The sequence below is a fragment of the Acanthochromis polyacanthus genome, chromosome 13, assembly GCF_021347895.1.
Source record: "Acanthochromis polyacanthus isolate Apoly-LR-REF ecotype Palm Island chromosome 13, KAUST_Apoly_ChrSc, whole genome shotgun sequence".
In the NCBI taxonomy this organism is placed as follows: Eukaryota; Metazoa; Chordata; class Actinopteri; family Pomacentridae; genus Acanthochromis; species Acanthochromis polyacanthus.
In genome coordinates, this window is record NC_067125.1 from 2,989,608 (window position 1) to 3,008,900 (window position 19,293).

The window sequence follows — 19,293 nt, forward strand, 5'->3', positions numbered from 1 at the left end:
AGCAACAGTATCATGCAACACATCACATGGAACAAAGTCAGTTGCTTTGGGTGGAATGTATACAAGTATTGTTATGATGTGACTGAACTCCCTGGGGACATAATATGGCCGAAGTCCAACTGCCAACAGTTCAATATCTGGACAACACAACTTCTCCTTAACCATTGTGTGAGGAGTTACACCATCTCTGGTTAACAAATAAAGCCAGACCTCCTCCTTTCTTCTTGCCATTAGCTTTAGCATCTCTGTCTGACCTTATGAGGGTGAAGCCACGTAGATCCACAGTTGAGTCTGAGTTGTTTTGATTCAACCAGGTCTCAGTAAAACTCAGGAGACTGCATTCATGGTATGTTTTGTCCGTCTTCACCAATGTCTCCAGCTCGTCACTTTTGTTTGGCAAAGAGTTGACGTTTCCCATAATGACTGATGGAAGAAAGGGCTTGTATCTCCATTTCCTAGCCTTTACCTTTGCACCAGCACGGCAACCACGAAAATGCCTCAAGATGTCCACTGGAATTGGATGTGGCAGTCCAGATTTCTGTTTCAATGAAAAAAGCTCCTCTCTTGAATAGATTCTTCTCCCAGCAGAAACCTCCATCAGCAGTCGATAAAACACGACAATTTTTTTTAAAATACAGCAAATACAGCTTTGAATGTGACACATTCTGTCACATTCAAAGGAAAAGAAGTTCCATCAAGAGCAATGCACACCATCGCTGTTGCCATTTTTTTTTTAAATTTGGATTTGGTTTTCGGGAGGGAGTCTTGTGTGTCGTCATTCTCTGTCCAATCAATGGCCTGCACTCTGTAGACGTCATATTACTGGCTCGACTCAACTGGCTTGGAACTCCAGCCGAGAAGGTACTAAAATAGTACCTGGTATAAGATACTACATCCTGATGGAAAACCTCACAAACCAAGTAGAGTTGAGCCGAGTAGATGCTGGTGGAAAAGCACCATATGACTCCTCCTATACCTGCAGCTCTGATTAGTGGTACTATGACTCCTTCTAGACCTCCTGATTAGTGGAACTATGACTCCTTCTGGACCTCCTGATTAGTGGTACTATGACTCCTTCTAGACCTCCTGATTAGTGGTACTATGACTCCTTCTAGACCTCCTTATTAATGGTACTATGATTCCTTCTAGACCTCCTGATTAGTGGTACTATGACTCCTTCTAGACCTCCTCATTGATGGTACTATTACTCCTTCCATACCTCCTGATTAATGGTACTATGACTCCTTCTAGACCTCCTGATTAGTGGTACTATGACTCCTTCTAGACCTCCTGGTTAGTGCTACTATGACTCCTTCCATACTTCCTGATTAGTGGTACTATGACTCCTTCTAGACCTCCTGATTTATGGTACTATGACTCCTTCTAGACCCGTGGCGCCTGCAGAAATTTTTCATATGGGTGGTCAGGTGGGGCCACTCAAATGTTGGGGTGGCACACCAAAACTGAAAGGTCATAATTTCAGGAGTTTTATTTTACTAGTTCTATTATTACTATCTTTTTATTATACTGAAGTATGTAGGCTAGCAGAAAACTATCAGAAAGACTTAAATAAGCGCCTATTGAAAAACTTGTTGTCTTTATTATGGTATATTTAATGTTACTAATGATCGAATGTGCATAGACTAATAACAGTACAGTTAACATTTTGGGTTAATTTGCTCCCTTCCTTCCTCCTCATCACTATGCCTTTGTTGCTCGACCGTTGCCTCTCTCTCCTCCTGTGCTAATTTTCTTCTTGAAGTAAGAAGAGATGTCTGTTGACTTTCTCTTCATGGTCTGCAAATTGAAACTAGAAAAGTACTCACAGAGCGCAGTACTCCACCAAGGCTGCTGAGTTAACGTATTATTTACAACGGATGAAATCTTTAATAAAAAATGACCTTGTGCTGAGCACAGGCATGTGTTATGCATGTGCATGTTATGTATAGACACGAAACTGCGTGTAAATTACACTTATGAAGGTGTGTTGATCAGTTCATCACTTTTAGCAAGCCTTTGTTTTGCTAGTGTTAAAGGTTGATGCTAGAGGTACAGACCCGTACCCGTAGCATCTGTACTAGAGGTACGGACCCGTTAAGGTCACTGAAGAGCTGGCGCCGGTTAACTACAATTTGCTGCACATTACAGGCAGTTTATATGAATGACTTTGACGGCGAACATTGTATAATTTAACCAAAAATACACCGTCTCCTCTCACACTTTAGACATTGCAGTTTTTACGCTTTTAGACGCCGTGTCTAAATTGTTTGAAGTCCAGTTCCTATTAATTAGTTTACCTCGTTCAGTGGTGGAAGCGGCTGACGAACTCCATTGCAAATGTTCCCATTTAATTTCGGACGCTAATTTACAAGATAAAGTTAAGGATGTCGAATATGAAACAAACACTCGTGAATGGTGAGGAGCAGATCTTTAATTCGGCATGAATTAAAAAAAACCACAAACTCGATTTACTGTGATATTGTGAGATTTGTTTGTGGTGATGTAACTTAGCCATTCAACAGAGTCCGCTAACGTTAGTGACTGTGACAGGGTCTGTGTTGACAGACGTAGAAAATACGTCAGGGTTTTGTTTAGGTTGTTAATATGTAATAGTCTGTCGCTGCTTTTGAAGGTAAAAAAATACTTGTAGTTTGCTGGCTGTTAGTTCTGCCATTTGTTTTGTTTGCTGTTTGTGCTTTATTAGAACAGGGTCACGTGAATAAAAAGTTTTGCTATTTTTAATAGTAGTGCTGATTTCAACCCCCAAATTGCTGTCCGTGAAAAAGTCAGATAATGATATTGGACTTTTCCACAGACAACGATGACCCCAGCACACTGATTGTAAAATATTTCTTGTAACTTTACTGGAACTTGATATTGAATGAATGGACTTTAATACACTGTTAATACATAAAATACATTTATTTTTAATACAGTGTTATATAATGTGTTTACATCATTAAATACTGATGTTCAAATTCCACAAAGAGCAGATGACTGACATGACAGGCTCCGCACGCAGATTCACCTTGAATCACGGAAGCGCCTTCATCAGCGTAGCCGGCTCATTAATATTTATGTCCGGCTCATTAATATTTATGATAAGGGAAAGTGCCGTATCCGTAGGCCACAGGCTACGGGTACGGGTCCGTATCTGTAGACACTACCAGTGTTAAAATAATTGTTTCTTCCATGCTTTTATTTTTGAAGACGTATTTTTAATATTTCAGGCTTTTATTTTGTCACCATTCCAGCGGCACAGGAAGTGTTGTCTAATAAGCGGTTTGTCGACATGACGAAGACGCTGCCAGAAAGTCCGAAAATTCATATAAAGATGACAGAAAACAGTTCCAGCTGTTGCTATCTAGTAAAGGATGCGTTTAAACTCCTAAGCAGCCAGCGGGGACAAGGTGTTACGGTGAAGAAATGAGGGAAGGACAGAAAAGTGAATCTGTGTTCAAATCAGACTGATGGATGAACTTAATGTGTTTGGCTAGAGTTTGCTACATACATGAGCTAAATATGTAGCGGTCGGCAGGAGTTGATGGGACTCAGAAACACCCCACAGTTTAATCATTTGTCTCTTCTATCATTTCCAACTGATAAATAACGGTCAATTTGTAGTAGGATCACAATCGTGATCATCAGCGGGTAGCAGACAGTGTTCACATCATGGTTACAGCGACACTGTGCAGGCTGCATTCTGGCAATGGGAAATCTTTAACAAAGCTGTGTATCCACAGTATAAGCTGCATCAATACCAAAATTTAATCACTTGGTCCTTGTGTCATTTCTGACCTCTGAAAATTTCATCCAAATCTGTTGCTCCGTTTCTGAGTAATGTTGCACAGGGACAGACAAACTTACAGACTAACAGATTCACAAACATCTGCAGATCGTCACATCACTCCACCACGCCTTGGCAGAGTAATAATAGCAGCAGCTAACATTACGTAGCTGACTAACCTTAATGTTACTCAAATAAGTTATAAAGTTCAGCAGTGCTGCTCTAACAGGTTGCTGTAGCACCACCTTTTGGCACTTGCAAAGCACATGTCAAGATGAATAGTACTTCTCCTTTTTACAAAAGAAATTATAACTTACTCATAGTCCTCTGTTCAGATCGGTGCTGATCGATGCGGATCAATGGCGATGCTGTTGGAGTTTGAAAACTGTTTATGGCTCCTTGCTCTCTCCTCCAGCTGCTCAACCGTCCACTGAGCTGACTCCAGACATGTTTGCCTCCTTTTTGACTGAAAAGGTGGCTGCAATCAGCAACCAGTTCTCTGAGCCTGACCAGGCCAGTCAGCTCAAACCCACTACTGCTCCTTCACTCGGCTCTTTTGCTCCTCTGAGTGAGGATGAGGTTTCCAGACTTCTTCTAAGCTCAAAACCTACAAATTGTCCTCTCGATCTAATACCCACCAGCATCCTGCAGACCATCTTGCCCACAATCAAACCTGCAGTCACCCACATTGTCAACTCCTCCCTGGAAACTGGCATTTTTCCTGCTACTTTTAAACAAGCCCGCGTCACCCCACTGCTCAAAAAGCCTCATCTCAACCCAGCCCAGGCTGAAAACTACAGGCCGGTCTCACTTCTGCCATTCCTGTCAAAAATACTGGAGTGCTCAGTATTTAACCAAGTCTCTGAACATCTGCGGAGCAACAACCCACTTGACCCTTTTCAGTCAGGCTTCAGGTGCGACCACTCCACTGAGACTGCACTCCTCATTCATGTTTTCCATGAAAACTCCCACTTTTATCCATGTGCTAACATAACTGCACAAGGGTTTTCTAATCATTAATGAGCCTTTCAACATCATTAGCTAACACAATGTAGCATTAGAACACAGGAGTGATGGTTGCTGGAAATGTTCCTCTGTACCCCTATGAAGATATTCCATTATCAATCACAGAATCTCTGCGGCTGGCAAGAGCTGCTGGTCAGTCCTCTGTCCTACTGCTGCTGGACTTGTCTGCTGCCTTTGACACCGTGAACCATCAAATCCTCCTCTCCACACTCTCTGAGCTCGGCATCTCAGGTTCTGTCCTTTTGTGGTTCAAGTCCTACATCACAGGCAGATCCTTCAGAGTGTCATGGCAAGGGGAGGTGTCAAGGTTACATGACCTATCAACAGGGGTTCCTCAGGGGTCAGTGCTTGGTCCCTTACTCTTCTCTCTGTACACCACCTCACTTGGTGCAGTGATCCGCTCCCATGGCTTCTCCTACCACTGTTATGCTGACGACACTCAGCTTTTCCTCTCTTTTCCACCTGACAACACAACAGTTTCAGCTGGGATATCAGCATGTCTGGCTGATATCTCCACATGGATGAAGGAACGGCACCTTCAGCTAAATCTGTCTAAGACTGAACTCATGGTCTTTCCAGCTTGTCCATCTGTTCAGCATCAGATCAGTGTCCAACTTCACTTGAGCCTACTTGTGCCCACAAACTCAGCCAGAAACCTGGGTGTCATGATTGATGACCAGCTGACCTTTAAGGTTCACATGACCTCAGTTTCTCGATCTTGTCGTTATGCCCTCTACAACATCAGGAAGATCAGACCCTTCCTGACCCAACAGGCCACACAACTTCTGGTTCAGGCTCGTGTGATGTCACGCATTGACTACCGCAACTCTCTTCTAGCAGGCCTCCCTGCATGTACAGTCAAACCTTTACAGATGATCCAGAATGCAGCAGCACATCTGGTCTTCAACCAGCCCAAAAGAGCTGATGTCACTCCCCTGTTCATCTCCCTTCACTGGCTTCCGGTTGCAGCCAGAATCAAATTCAAAACTCTCCTCCTGACTTACAAAACATTTACAAGAACGGCCCCAGCCTACCTGGATTCCCTGATCCAGGTCTACTCCCCTTCACGCCCACTTCACTCTGCATGTGAGAGATGCCTGGTGCTTCCAGCCCAGCACGGCTCCAAATCTCTAACCAGACTCTTCTCCACTGTTGATCCCAAATGGTGGAACAAACTACCAAACTCTGTGTGTTCTGCTGAGTCCCTTTCTACTTTTAAGAGACAATTGAAGACTCAAATGTTCAGAGAACACCTAGGCACTTAATCCGACTCCACCTTAGGGGTAGAATAAGTCAGGTGGTCCAAAACCCAGCACTTATTTAGGGCTGACAAAGTTGAAAAAAACAAAAAAAGAAAAAAAAAGGGGGGGGGGGGGGGGGTAGCAATTCTTCTGCAACTTGATGGCAACACCTTTGACCAATCGCACTTTTTGCACTTACTACAGGTTTTTCCTTATGTCGGAATTCTTGCTTGTGTTGTACGTTGCTTTGGACAAAAGCGTCTGCTAAATGAAATTGTAGAATTGTAGAATTTGTAACCTTCTCAGATCCAATAGAATGAATCAGTGACTGACATCACTGTTAGACAATGAGCCAATCAAGGGGGAAGGAACCATCTTTGTCACCTCTGATTGGCTGAGTGACAAGTCTGAGCCTTGTCCTTGCCGCGGTGTGACTTTAACTGGCAAACGATATTTGTGACTGGCCAGTAGGGTGGGCAGTAGGGTGGCCAGTGGGGTGGCCAGCAAATTGTTAGGCGCGGCGGCGGCCACCCCAGGTCACCGCCTGGTGGCGCCATTGTTCTATACCTTCTTATTAATGGTACTATGACTCCTAGACCTCCTGATTAGTCAGTCCCTCCAGGAAATTGCAATGTTGCGATCGCGCAAATTCACGCGAAATCAACCAATCTCCGCGAATTTTGTGCGACCTTGCAATTTTGTCCAGTCACCGCAACTATACCGCAATTTTGGCCCACCTCCCGTGAGTTCCATCAATCATAGCAGCTCCCAGTGCAAACCTAATGCACTTACGTCACCGAATTCACTTCCTTGTTTATGGTTTGAAGATGCAGACATGTGCGACACTAATGTCTCTCATTTACAAACAAAAATTACTGCTGAAGACCGTGATAAACAATTAATTCACTGATGTTCTTCACCAAAGTGTAGTTAAACTGTTTTACAACCGTGCAATATTGTGGTGGAATACAAAAGAAAAAAAAAAATCATCGATTGATACACTTTAAAAAAAACACGAAACATATTAGAACGGCTGAAATGATCAGACAACAGACCAGAAAAATCACCATGATGGAAACTGTTGCGTCCAGATCCGTTAGAGCACTGAAAGAATGAAGGTAAATTTGATTAATCATTCCACCAAAGAACACGGCAGAGTTATGTGATGATCAGTGTGTGTGAATCCTTCCTCTGTTACCAACATCACTCAAAAACGGACTCAGGGATTTAAATGAAGTTTTCAGGGTCGGTCAGAAATGACACAAGGACCAAGTGATTAGATTTCGGCAGTAATACAGCTTAAAGTTTGGATCCACGGATTTGTTAAGGATCTTCCATTGAGGTAGCGGCACGGTGTCTGATAGCGGCACGGTAGCCATGACAACAAGTGAACGCTACCTCAGCGGCCTGCTGACGATCACATGATTGTTATCCTACAACAAATCTACTACTGTGGACATATCGGAAATGATACAAGGAACAACTGATTAAATTGTGGGGGTGTTTCTGAGTCCCATCAATTCCAGTTGCCAGCTACATATTTAGGTCACGCGATTCGGTGTGTATACATGCAGAACACACAGCTGTCTTGGTGGAGGACTGCGCTCTCTCAGTGCTGTTCTTCCTAATTGACGTGACAAGCCGTGAGCGTGTGTGTGTGAACATGTGTGTGCCAGGATGTGAAATTAACTTTTTAAGCCACTGACGGATATGTCCGAATATGATTCATTCAATAGTAAATTAGCATTTTGTGCCGCAAATCTACCAACCCCGTAATGTTAAACCAGTATCTGGCTGCTGCTAATGTCCCACCACGGTGTGCCAGCTTGTGAAAATGGGTTGGAATGCAAAATAATTAATTTCGGAATAAATATTGTCAATTACAGTGTTGAAACATGTTCTACAAGCTGGAAAAAATGCAGCTATTTAGCAGTTGTCACTGTCTCCCGCAACTTCATCCCAACAAATAAGCTTAAAACATCGCAAGTTTCATCACAGTTTTTTAGAAAAGCTGCCACGAATTCAGGCATTTTCGGCCGCAACAATCATGAAAAACGCCTGGGAAATCCTGGAAGACTGACTAGTGGTACTATGACTCCTTCTAGACCTCTTGATTAGTGCTACTATGACTCCTTCTGGATCTCCTGATTAGTGGTACTATGACTCCTTCTAGACCTCCTGATTAGTGCTACTATGACTCCTTCTGGATCTCCTGATTAGTGGTACTATGACTCCTTCTAGACCTCCTCATTAGTGATACTATGACTCCTTCTAGACCTCATTAGTGGTACTATGACTCCTTCTACACCTCCTGATTAGTGGTACTATGACTCCTTCCATACCTCCTGATTAATGGTACTATGACTTCTTCCATACCTCCTGATTAGTGGTACTATGACTCCTTCCATACCTCCTGATTAGTGGTACTATGACTCCTTCCATACCTCCTGATTAGTGCGACTATGACTCATTCTAGATCTCCTGATTAGTGGTACTATGACTCCTTCTAGACCTCCTGATTGGTGCTACTATGACTCCTTCTGGACCTCCTGATTAGTGGTACTATGACTCCTTCTAGACCTCCTGATTAGTGGTACTATGACTCCCTCCATACCTCCTGATGAGTGGTACTATGACTCCTTCTAGACCTCCTGATTAGTGGTACTATGACTCCTTCTATACGTCCTGATTAGTGGTACTATGACTCCCTCCATACCTCCTCATTAGTGGTACTATGACTCCTTCTAGACCTCCTGATTAGTGCTACAATGACTTCTTCTACGCCTCCTGATTAGTGGTACTATGACTCCTTCTACACCTCCTGATTAGTGCTACTCTGACTCCTTCTAGACCTCCTCATTAGTGGTACTATTACTCCTTCTATATGTCCTGCAGAGCTGTTGCTATTCTTGCTCGGGTCCAATAAAAACAATTCAGCAGATACCAACGTCACTTTGATTTACAAAGTTGGAATGCAACATTTAAAAATAATATATATATATATAATCATTGCCAAAAAACAATAAATACATACATACATATACACATATCTATATTTACACATACTTTTATATACAAATATATACACATATATACTTGTGCACATATACACATATCCATATCCTCAAATACATATATACACACATACATACACTTAAACATCTATATGCATACATATCTGCACACATACCTACTTACATACATATACACATATATATACACACAAAAACGCACACACACACACACACGACACCTTCCACTTGTTTGTTTAATTTCAATGCATTAAAAATAGCTTAACTGCAGATTTGAATTTGTGTGTTTGTTCTACCGTAGTTATTGTTTCTGGAGCTTATTCCATGCATGCATTGCTCTGTATATGAATGTTCTCTTAATGCTATTTGATTTTACTGCAGGTAAAGCAAATTTCCCTGCTTTAACATGCCTAGTCGAATAATCCTGCTTTTCATGACTAAACGTGAGATTTTCATAAACAATTACAGGTTGTTTTGATGACACTTTTTTTTTTAAATGGAAAGACAATAACGTATACAGAAATCTATGCTAAGAAAACCACTTGAGTTTACTCAGCATAACTTTAGTGCTGGTTCTATAATCACAGCGTAACACTATACGAGTGGCTCGATTTTGTATAGTTTGTAACTTTATTAACACCCCGGATTCAGCATTTGACCACACAACAGGACAATAGTCTAAATAAGATAGCACCAAAGCTTGTGTCATTCTTTTTGTGGCTTTCCTTGTTCAGATTTTCTGTTTTTTTGTCATATGCAGTTGTCCCGAACATCTTCTTATCATTGAGAGCCCCTTACCCATTTTAGTGATTATGTTATCTATATGTTTGTTCCAGGATAAAGTGTTGTCCAAAGTGATACCTAAGAGTTTTGCCTCTTCAACCTGCTCCACTGGAACACTATCCACTTTTAGGTCTAAAATTGGGCTCAATTTCATTTGTAATTTTGAACCGAACACAATTGTCTTTGTTTTTGTTCCATTCAAAACTAATTTGTTAGAAATAATCCACTGTACGACTGCTCTTAACTCCTTGTCTGAAATTGTTCTTAGTTCATGAGCAATCGTAGCTGATGCGTACAAAGTCGAATCATCTGCATACATGGATATTCTTGCCGTTTTAAGTACAGAAGGCAAATCATTCGTGTATATAGCATACAGCAATGGCCCAAGACAGCTACCTTGAGGCACTCCACAGGTCACTGGCCTAAGATCAGAATATGACCCATTAAAAAACACTTTCTGCGTCTGGTTTGTGAGGTAGCTTCTGAACCATTGCAGGGCAGATATTCCAAATCCATAACATTTAAGTTTGCGTCACAACAGTTCATGATCTAGGATATCAAAAGCGGCTGTAAAATCAAGCATTACAGCCGCGACCATTCTTTAATCGTGGATTTCTTTCAGCCAGTCATCTGTCATTTGAACCGATATTTCCTGATTAGTGCTACTATTACTTCTTCCATTCCTCCTGATTAATGGTACTATGATTCCTTCTAGACTTCCTGATTAATGGTACCATGACTCCTTCTAGACCTCCTGATTAGTGGTACTATGACTCCTTCTAGACCTCCTTATTATTGCTGACTCTGTGCTTCACTGGATTTTAGTTCCTCACTGATCTTCCTGAATCCTTTTCCATCTTTGTGAAGCTTCACACTAACACTTTTTGCATCCTCTGTTCAATTGTTTCCATGTGGAGCCATGATGTAAGCATGCAGATAGACTCAGTTCATCTGTCCAGAACTGAGAACGTTGTGCTGTCCACAGCTCATTTTCGAACCATGTTTATGCTGTTAGACTGATGGGAAGCCACAAGTGGTCTCAGTTTAGTTTCGGTGTCACTGGTGTATTCCCTTTTATTGCTCTGAGTTTCTGCTTTGGGGACTGAAAAGTCAATACTGTCATTACCTAGTATTTGTTTGTTTGTTCATACAAGGAAATACTCTAATGGTCAACAAAGGAACAAAGAAATGATTGGGAGGTGAGAATTTTTGTGAATCATTTGACATTTATGTATATTGCACAGGGTTTTACTCACTATTTCATAAAAAACATGTATATGCCTTGAAGACTGCATGCAGCATATTTGTGCATACCTTTTTAGGACTGGGTACAACTACACTACATCTATGTATGTCACTTCACCACTGGATGTACATATGTGTGTGTATATCCCTTTAAGACCAGGTGGAATGATATGTGTAGAAACCTTTTCAAGATACCAATGTGTAAAACTGGATATGTTTCTTTAAGACTGCAACACAGGTGTGTATATATACTACCATTTAAAAGTTTGGGGTCACTTAGAACTGCCCTTGTTTGTGAAAAATTTATTTTATTTGAGATAGCATTAAATGAATGATAAATAAAATCTAGACATTGCTATTGTGGTAAATTCTACAATTTCATTTAGCAGATGCTTTTGTCCAAAGCGACGTACAACACAAGCAAGAATTTAGACATAAGGAAAAACCTGTAGTAAGTGCAAAACGTGCTTCAAGTGTGACTGGTCAAAGGTATTGCTATCAAGTTGCAGAAGAATTGCTAACCCCCACCCCCCACCCCCCCCTTTTTTTCCCAACTTTGTCAGCGCTAAATAAGTGCTGGGTTTTGGACCACCTGACTTATTCTACCCCTAAGGTGGAGTCGGATTAAGTGCCTCGGTGTTCTCTGAACAATTGAGTCTTCAATTGTCTCTTAAAAGTAGAAAGGGACTCAGCAGAACGCACAGAGTTTGGTAGTTTGTTCCACTATTTGGGAACAACAGAGGAGAAGAGTCTGGTTAGAGATTTCGAGCCATGCTGGGCTGGAAGCACCAGGCGTCTCTCACATGCAGAGACGCGTGGGCGTAAAGGGAGTAGACCTGGATCAGGGAATCCAGGTAGGCTGGGGCCGTTCTTGTAAATGTTTTGTAAGCCAGGAGGAGAGTTTTGAATTTGATTCTGGCTGCAACTGGAAGCCAGTGAAGGGAGATGAACAGGGGAGTGACATGAGCTCTTTTGGGCTGGTTGAAGACCAGACGTGCTGCTGCATTCTGGATCATCTGCAGAGGTTTGACTGTACATGCAGGGAGACCTGCCAGAAGAGAGTTGCAGTAGTCAATGCGTGACATCACACGAGCCTGAACCAGAAGTTGTGCGGCCTGTTGGGTCAGGAAGGGTCTGATCTTCCTGATGTTGTAGAGGGCATAACGACAAGATCGAGAAACTGAGGCCACATGAACCTTAAAGGTCAGCTGGTCATCAATCATGACACCCAGGTTTCTGGCTGAGTTTGTGGGCACAAGTAGGCTCGAGTGAAGTTGGACACTGATCTGAGGCTGAACAGATGGACAAGGTGGAAAGACCATGAGTTCAGTCTTAGACAGATTTAGCTTAAAGTGCCAAACTTTTGAACAGTAGTGTATCTTTAAGACAGATTGCAACTCGTGTGACAGCAACATGTGGCTGTACATTCTGGTAAGACAAGGTGCTATATATATGTGTGAGTCCCTTGAAGACTTGGTGAAACTGTAACATTTGCATGTATGTCCTTTTTAGAATAGTTGCTTTATATGCATGTATATCACTTTAAGACAAGCTGCAACATGTCAACATGGCCTTTTAAGACTTGGTTCAACACATGCATATCGCTTTAAAACTGAGTGCAACAGCAGCATATATAATTTTAAGACTAGGTGCAACATATGTGCATATATCCCATTAGGAATTGGGTGTAAAACACGTATGTTTAGCAACACCTCTTTAAGACTTGTGACAACACATGCATATGTATTTAGACTGGGAGTAACTGCAAAATGACAATTTTGGGTTGGACTCAGGGAATTTTGACCAAACTATTCACTGAATCATGAAGGGAAAGGACTGTTGTTGCACAGTGGAAGAAACATTTTAATGAGTTACTAAACCTGATCATTGCATCGTGCGGAGGAGGTTCAGGTTTAGCTTTGGCTTTGTCCTTGGCAGTGACTGCTGAGGTACCCAAGAAACCCCTTGGTGGGAAGGTGCCAGGTGTGAACGAGATCCGCCTTGAGATGCTGAAGGCTCTGTTGAGACACTGTTGAGCCATCTTGGTTGAAACATCTTTTCAGTGTTGCTCTGTGGTCAAGGACGATGGTGGCTCCCATGTTTCAAAAAGTTATCAGATTCCAGTGGAGTAATTTGAATTCCGTCCTGGCTGTGGAACAAGTTGGAGTTGCTAAGAAGGTGATGGGCATTTGACCAGACAGTCCACAGGTGTTTTGTGGAAGGCCTACGACCATGTTTCCCAAGGAACCCTGTCGAAGTATTTGGGTATTGGAGCCAATCCTGCAGTCCATCCAGTCTTTGTACTAATATTTGAGAGCTGCTTGTACTCTCAGCACCAAGTCAAACACATTTCTGGCGGATGTTGGACTCCATCAAGTCTGTCTCCAGTGCCGTTTGTGATATTCATGGATGTATCTCCAGGTGCAGCCGGGGTGAAGACTGTGTCGGGTTTGGGAACTTAAAAGTCTCTGCTTTTTGCTGTTGGCTTCATTAGACCTTCATCAGAGGTTTGCAACAAAGGTCGTGGTTCTCTGCTAGGAATCGCTGGATTTTTGCCCTCTCGGTTGGAGGTGAGTTACTGACATAAGCGAAGGAGTTCAAATATCTCGACACGGGTTGGTGCCGCGTCAGCAGCGATGCATGCTGAAGAGGGAATTCAACTGGAACTGGAAGGCAAGGCTTTTTGTTTTTGTGTTGTTGTTTTTTTATCCAGCAATCTAGATTCCAGTCCTCACCTACAATCCTGGACAGGAAGAACGAGATACAAGCAGCCAGAACGAGTTCTCTTCATACAGGGGTTGAGCTCAACCTTGAAATTCGGTTGAGGAACCTGAAGATCTGGAGGAAGGGTGGAGGCCAAGCTGATGTGGTTTGAGCATCTAATTACATTATAGAGCTCATCTGGCCTGGGAACACCTCAGGATCCTACAGGGGAAACATGGCTGGAAATACTTGTTGCCACCAAGACCCGATTCTGGATAAGTGGAAGAAAATGGATGGATATTGTAGTCGTACCGAATCTTAAAGAGATATACATGCGTACAGTATGATGTATGGTGTTTAAAGGGCTTAAAAAGATGATATGTTAATGTGATGTCTTAACTGTCCTAAATTCTGCATTTCAGAAGATTTCATCTATATGTAAAACAGATCAAATGTTTGGAAATTTATCTCTCAGATGCAGTGTTTGGCGCTTTGATATGTAATGTTCTATATCATGTTGATGATTTCACTTTCAGACCTATTAGGGCTGCACAGTGGGTTGTGGTTAGCACTGTCGCCTTGCAGCAAGAAGATCCCGGTTCAAATCCCGTTCTGTGCCTGAGATCTTTCTGCATGGAGTTTCCATGTTCTCCCTGTGCATGCGTGGGTTTTCTCCGGGTACTCCGGCTTCTTCCCACAGTCGAAAAACATGCTGAGGTTAATTGGTTACTCTAAATTGTCCGTAGGTGTGAATGTGAGTGTGATTGTGTGTCTGTATATGTAGCCCTGTGACAGACTGGTGACCTGTCCAGGGTGTCCCCTGCCTTCACCTGAGTCAGCTGGGATAGACTCCAGCACCCCCCATGACCCTAGTGAGGATAAAGCGGTGTACAGAGAATGGATGGATGGACCTATTGGTGTTGTTTATCTCACTGCATCATTACCATTCAAAAGTTTAGCTCAGAACACAATCAGGACATCGTCGCACCAAGTGCAAGTCGCTTTTTCTTGCAGCCTCAACATTTTTCATTGTTGTTGTTTGCGTATTTACGCTACTGTTCAAAAGTTTGGGTTCATCCAGAAAATTCCATGTTTTTCATGAAAATCCCCCCTTTTATCCATGTGCTAACATAACTGCACAAGGGTTTTCTAATCATCAATGAGCCTTTCAGCACCATTAGCTAACCCAATGTAGCATTAGAACACAGGAGTGATGGTTGCTGGAAATGTTCCTCTGTACTCCTATGGAGATATTCCATTAAAAATCAGCTGTTTCCAGCTACAATAGTCATTTACCACATTAATAATGTCTACGCTGGATTTATCATTCATTTAAGGTTATCTTCATCGTCATCCTGGAAAAACAGCTTTTCTTTCACAATTAAGGACATTTCTAAGTGACCACAAACTTTTGAAAAGTAGTGTACCTACAGCTCTGATTGGTGGTAATATAGCTGCTTCTATATCTCCAGTTCAGATTATTGCACATGTAATTTCTCAATATTTTAAGAACCAATCAGTAATTCTTAACCACTTAATCAGTGCTTTTTGTTACATACTTGCATTCGCTAGTGTTAAAATTCAGATTTTTTGGAGTAGCTTTAATGAAATGAGATATTTGACAGTTCTTCTGTGTCTAAATGTGTAAAAGTTGAATGAATGATAGATTTATTCAAGAAAAGTGAACTTCAGGTTTTTTGTCAGAGTTTAAAATAACAGGAAATACACAAATTTCAGGGAGTAAAGGACTGCATTATGATAAACACATTTTATACACATTTTACTTTAGATTTCACTGCTTTTGTTGACTTTAATTCAGTTTTCTGACTCCACTTTGGTTTAAAGTTTAGCATTTTACAGTTTAAGAAACCAAATTTTCCACATTTAAACCTTCCACTGCAGATCAGACTTTAAAAAATTGCCGCTGAAACTCTTATATTCTACTTTGATGAGGCTGTTTTTCTCTATGAAATGCCTATATACGCTGATGACTAACCGCTGTTTCTCTGTGTCGTTCTCAGGTATAACCTCGAGTTTTCAGACCGACAGTGGAGAAACTCTATCGCTGGAGGCCTGAATCCTTTTCTGTCCAGGACAAAAGTCCCAGAGGATCTATTCTACACACACATTTTTATTTATTATTTATTACTGCTGCTCAACGGAAAGAAACTAAAGAGAAATGACTTGTGTTTTTGTTCTGCTTTGATACTGACAATGTTCGGATGACCGTGAGGACGAAGAAAGACTGAATGTCCGGCGCCATTTGCACTATTTATCTTTTTTAAAATTTCTTAAATCTTAATATAATTTTCTGCCTGTCTGTCCTATTTTAACCTTCTTGGATCAAACAAGATGTGAACTGTCCACCAATCGGAAAGACCGGTGCCTTAGCTACGCTCCCTAATCACTGTGGCAACGTTTTAACGATCAATTTCCCAATAAGACGTCAATCAGATCTCCAGAGGACCTGCCTACGGGAGACAGGAGTTTTATTTTAGGTCAAACAACGTGAACTTTTCTTTGGATAATGTGTCGGAAAGCTGAACTGGATATTTCGTGAGTGATTTTTTATCATCTCGCCGTCCGATTTGTTGTGTTTTTTTGTTGTGTTTTTTGGAAGTGAAGCATCACACCGTGGCCTGTAGGAAGAAGAACACCAGGCTTACAATCACCGTCCAAACCTACAAAACTCTGAAGTGCCTCTTTTTTATAGGAATCAACAGAAAGACTTAAAGCGCCAGCATTCAGAACTTCTACTGCAAGAAAGGGAGACTTTTATTTGTAGAATTTTGAGCCTAGAAATCTAATTTAAAGCCAGGAATGAGCCTTTTTCCCAGTGTTTAAATCCCTCATTTACCTTCTGTGGTCTTTCTTGTTCCCAGATTTTAGCCTAAATGAGGTTTCAGGTGAAACAGGAAGAACTTCTGTCAACAGGAATCCGGATTTTTTCTTCCTGCGACCGCCGCTTGTTGTACAAATCTATTTTTCTATGAAACACAAAGCTGCAGACTTGCTTCCTCTTCGCTGCCTTTATCAACCACTGCTGTCACAGCCAGTAAACAGGTATATAATAAATAATAAACACCCATCGTATTGTTCTGTGACTTTATCTAAGTCTGAACAACTCTGGGTGAAAAAAAAAACATTTTTGTACCCGTGAAGGACTCCAAAGAGAGTTTTTATTCTGTCTTTTCCTGTTTTTTCCCCAATAATCCATTTTGATACCAAAAATAAGTGTTTTTTTTTTCCTGTGTAGTCGTGTCGTTGTGTTATCTTCATTAATTTAAGACAACAATGCAATGTGTACATATCCTCCACAAGACAGTTTTCCTATTTAATTTTGCCCTTTTGTACATAATTTTTTTTTGTATTTATGAAAGAGAATTGTATATATATCTATGTCATTGTGCCTAACGTCTCAGTCAGAATCAAGAAATATATATTTTTCATAAATAAATTAGAAAAACGTGTTGTTTCGCTGTGTTTACTTTTGACTTTTCACCTGTTAGCCGGACTTTTATCTGTCACGCGATCACACATGTAATCAGTGAGATGCTCAGACATGAGGAAGTGTTGAGCAAGGTGCTCTTTTATGTTTTATTTTCTTTATCGGCGCATCTGAACGTCCATTATGTGCTGTATTCCACTGTTCCGTGTCGCCTTTACTGCCTCTTGTGTTCTGGTTCTCATTGCTTGCTGACAGCTTTGGGGTTGAGGAGCCAAAGTTGGGCTCTGATGTGATGCTAAATGTACCTTCCAGGTTTTTTTAGTCCTTTTGCTTGAGGTTTATCCAGCAAATATGGCTTCACTTTCAAGAATTTCAACTCAGTTTGACTTAGTTTCATTTTGCTTTCCAGTTTTTCACCATTGCTGCTTATCCAGTGAGCTAAAGTGACGACGTTCAGTCATTCAGACGAAGGTCGCTTTTAGTTTCCGTCCACAAAAATCTCCCAGCGACTGTGACCTGCTGTTATATTCTGACCTATCCTGTCTCCGTGTCAGAGATTATTTAGGATTTTAGCTCATTTATATGGTTAAATATGTGCAATTTTCCATCCTAAAGGATCCCGCTGCAGGTTTTTAATAAACTCAGAGGAAACAATCCTAAACAACTGGAAGCAACGAGGCTTGAACCTGTATCAACTTCATGATTTTAGAGTGTCTTGCAGTGAAAAGTTTATTTTTATGGACGTTTTAGCTGTAAAAGGATTCAGAAAGGCGTTTTCTGGTTTTCAAATGGTGTCTTTTGCTCTCTGATGTTTAATATTCCTGCTAAAGTCGCATTTTGGATTAAAATACATCTTTATAACTTTAACTACAGCCAGAAGTCAAACTTGCTACCTAAATTATCATTCTAAAAAATTATTTGTTATTTTTTTATGTGTTTATTTAAAGAAAACTTTTAAGTTCAGTGCTGATTGGCTGCCAGTCTTTACAGGTAACCAATCAGATTGTGTTGTTTGTTTTTAATAATTTTAACGGGAATCAGGTGAAATAAATACAGATAAACACAAATATTTTGCATTATTTTGGGGAAAAAATCATGCGCAAAAAGCTTTAAAATGCACAGACATGACATGAGAAGAGAGCCGGAAGTGTTGTGATATTTATCCACAGTGATGCCAATTAAATCATGTCATGTTTACCGCCAATTAAATTATATTTGAATCAGTTTATTAGTGGACATTTGGACAAATGTGCACAAGAAATGTCTTTTTAGTGCAAATTTAACAGAATGCTCCCTAAATAGATGAATCAATTAAATAGAAATTTAATTAAAAATAGTATTGTTTCTAATTTTCTGAGAAATTCTGTTGTGAATTTGGTGTTTTTGATGAATTCTTTTACTGATTTTACAGCTTTAGTAGTGCTAAAATGATGTATATTTGTTAAATAACTGATTTAGAATAAGCTTTTTGAATTTAAAGTTGTTCATACATGCCCAGCATAGCCAGTATAAGCAATATAATAACCAGTACAACCATTATAACCACTAAAATAAACAGTATATCCAGTACAATGACCAGTAAAACCACTAAAATAACCAGTAAAACCAGTATAGTAATAAGTGAATCCTCGCTGCAGCTGCTGTTGGTGTTCAGATTAAACTGGATTCAGGAAATGTCTCGTTTATCTCCCAGAAACACACGAAGCCGATAATCAGTCGATCAGTTGTTTGGAATAAATTTAAATAAATTTCTACTGAATGGGCCTCAGAGCAGCAAGGACAAGAACGAAGACCTGCTGGATTTAAATTTATTCCTCGTGTCACAGCGAGCGTCATGTTAAATAGCAGAAAACAGATTTATTTCTTCACGTTTTTATTTAATTGACGATAATAAAAAAAAATTTAAAAAATACAGAAAACCCCAAACATCTTTGGATTTTCCAGGTTATTCATGTATATAATAAAATAATAATAATAAATTAATTCGGTAAATTTCTTGAATCAATAATAATATTAGGTTTTAACCAC

At 40.7% G+C, this 19,293-nt stretch overlaps 1 protein-coding gene across 2 annotated transcripts in view; it reads left to right on the top strand.

Annotated features, from left to right (window-relative positions):
- Positions 1 to 18,410, top strand: part of dlc (deltaC) — a 46,576-nt gene extending 28,166 nt beyond the window's left edge. Inside the window, exon 10 of one of the 2 annotated variants that reach the window (XM_022202243.2) lies at positions 15,839 to 18,410. In XM_022202243.2, coding sequence (XP_022057935.1) covers positions 15,839 to 15,844 — 6 coding nt within the window. In that variant the 3' untranslated portion in view covers positions 15,845 to 18,410. The remainder of the gene's footprint in view (positions 1 to 15,838) is intronic. The other variant, XM_022202242.2, reaches the window with a different exon arrangement.
- Positions 18,411 to 19,293: the final 883 nt, after the last annotated feature.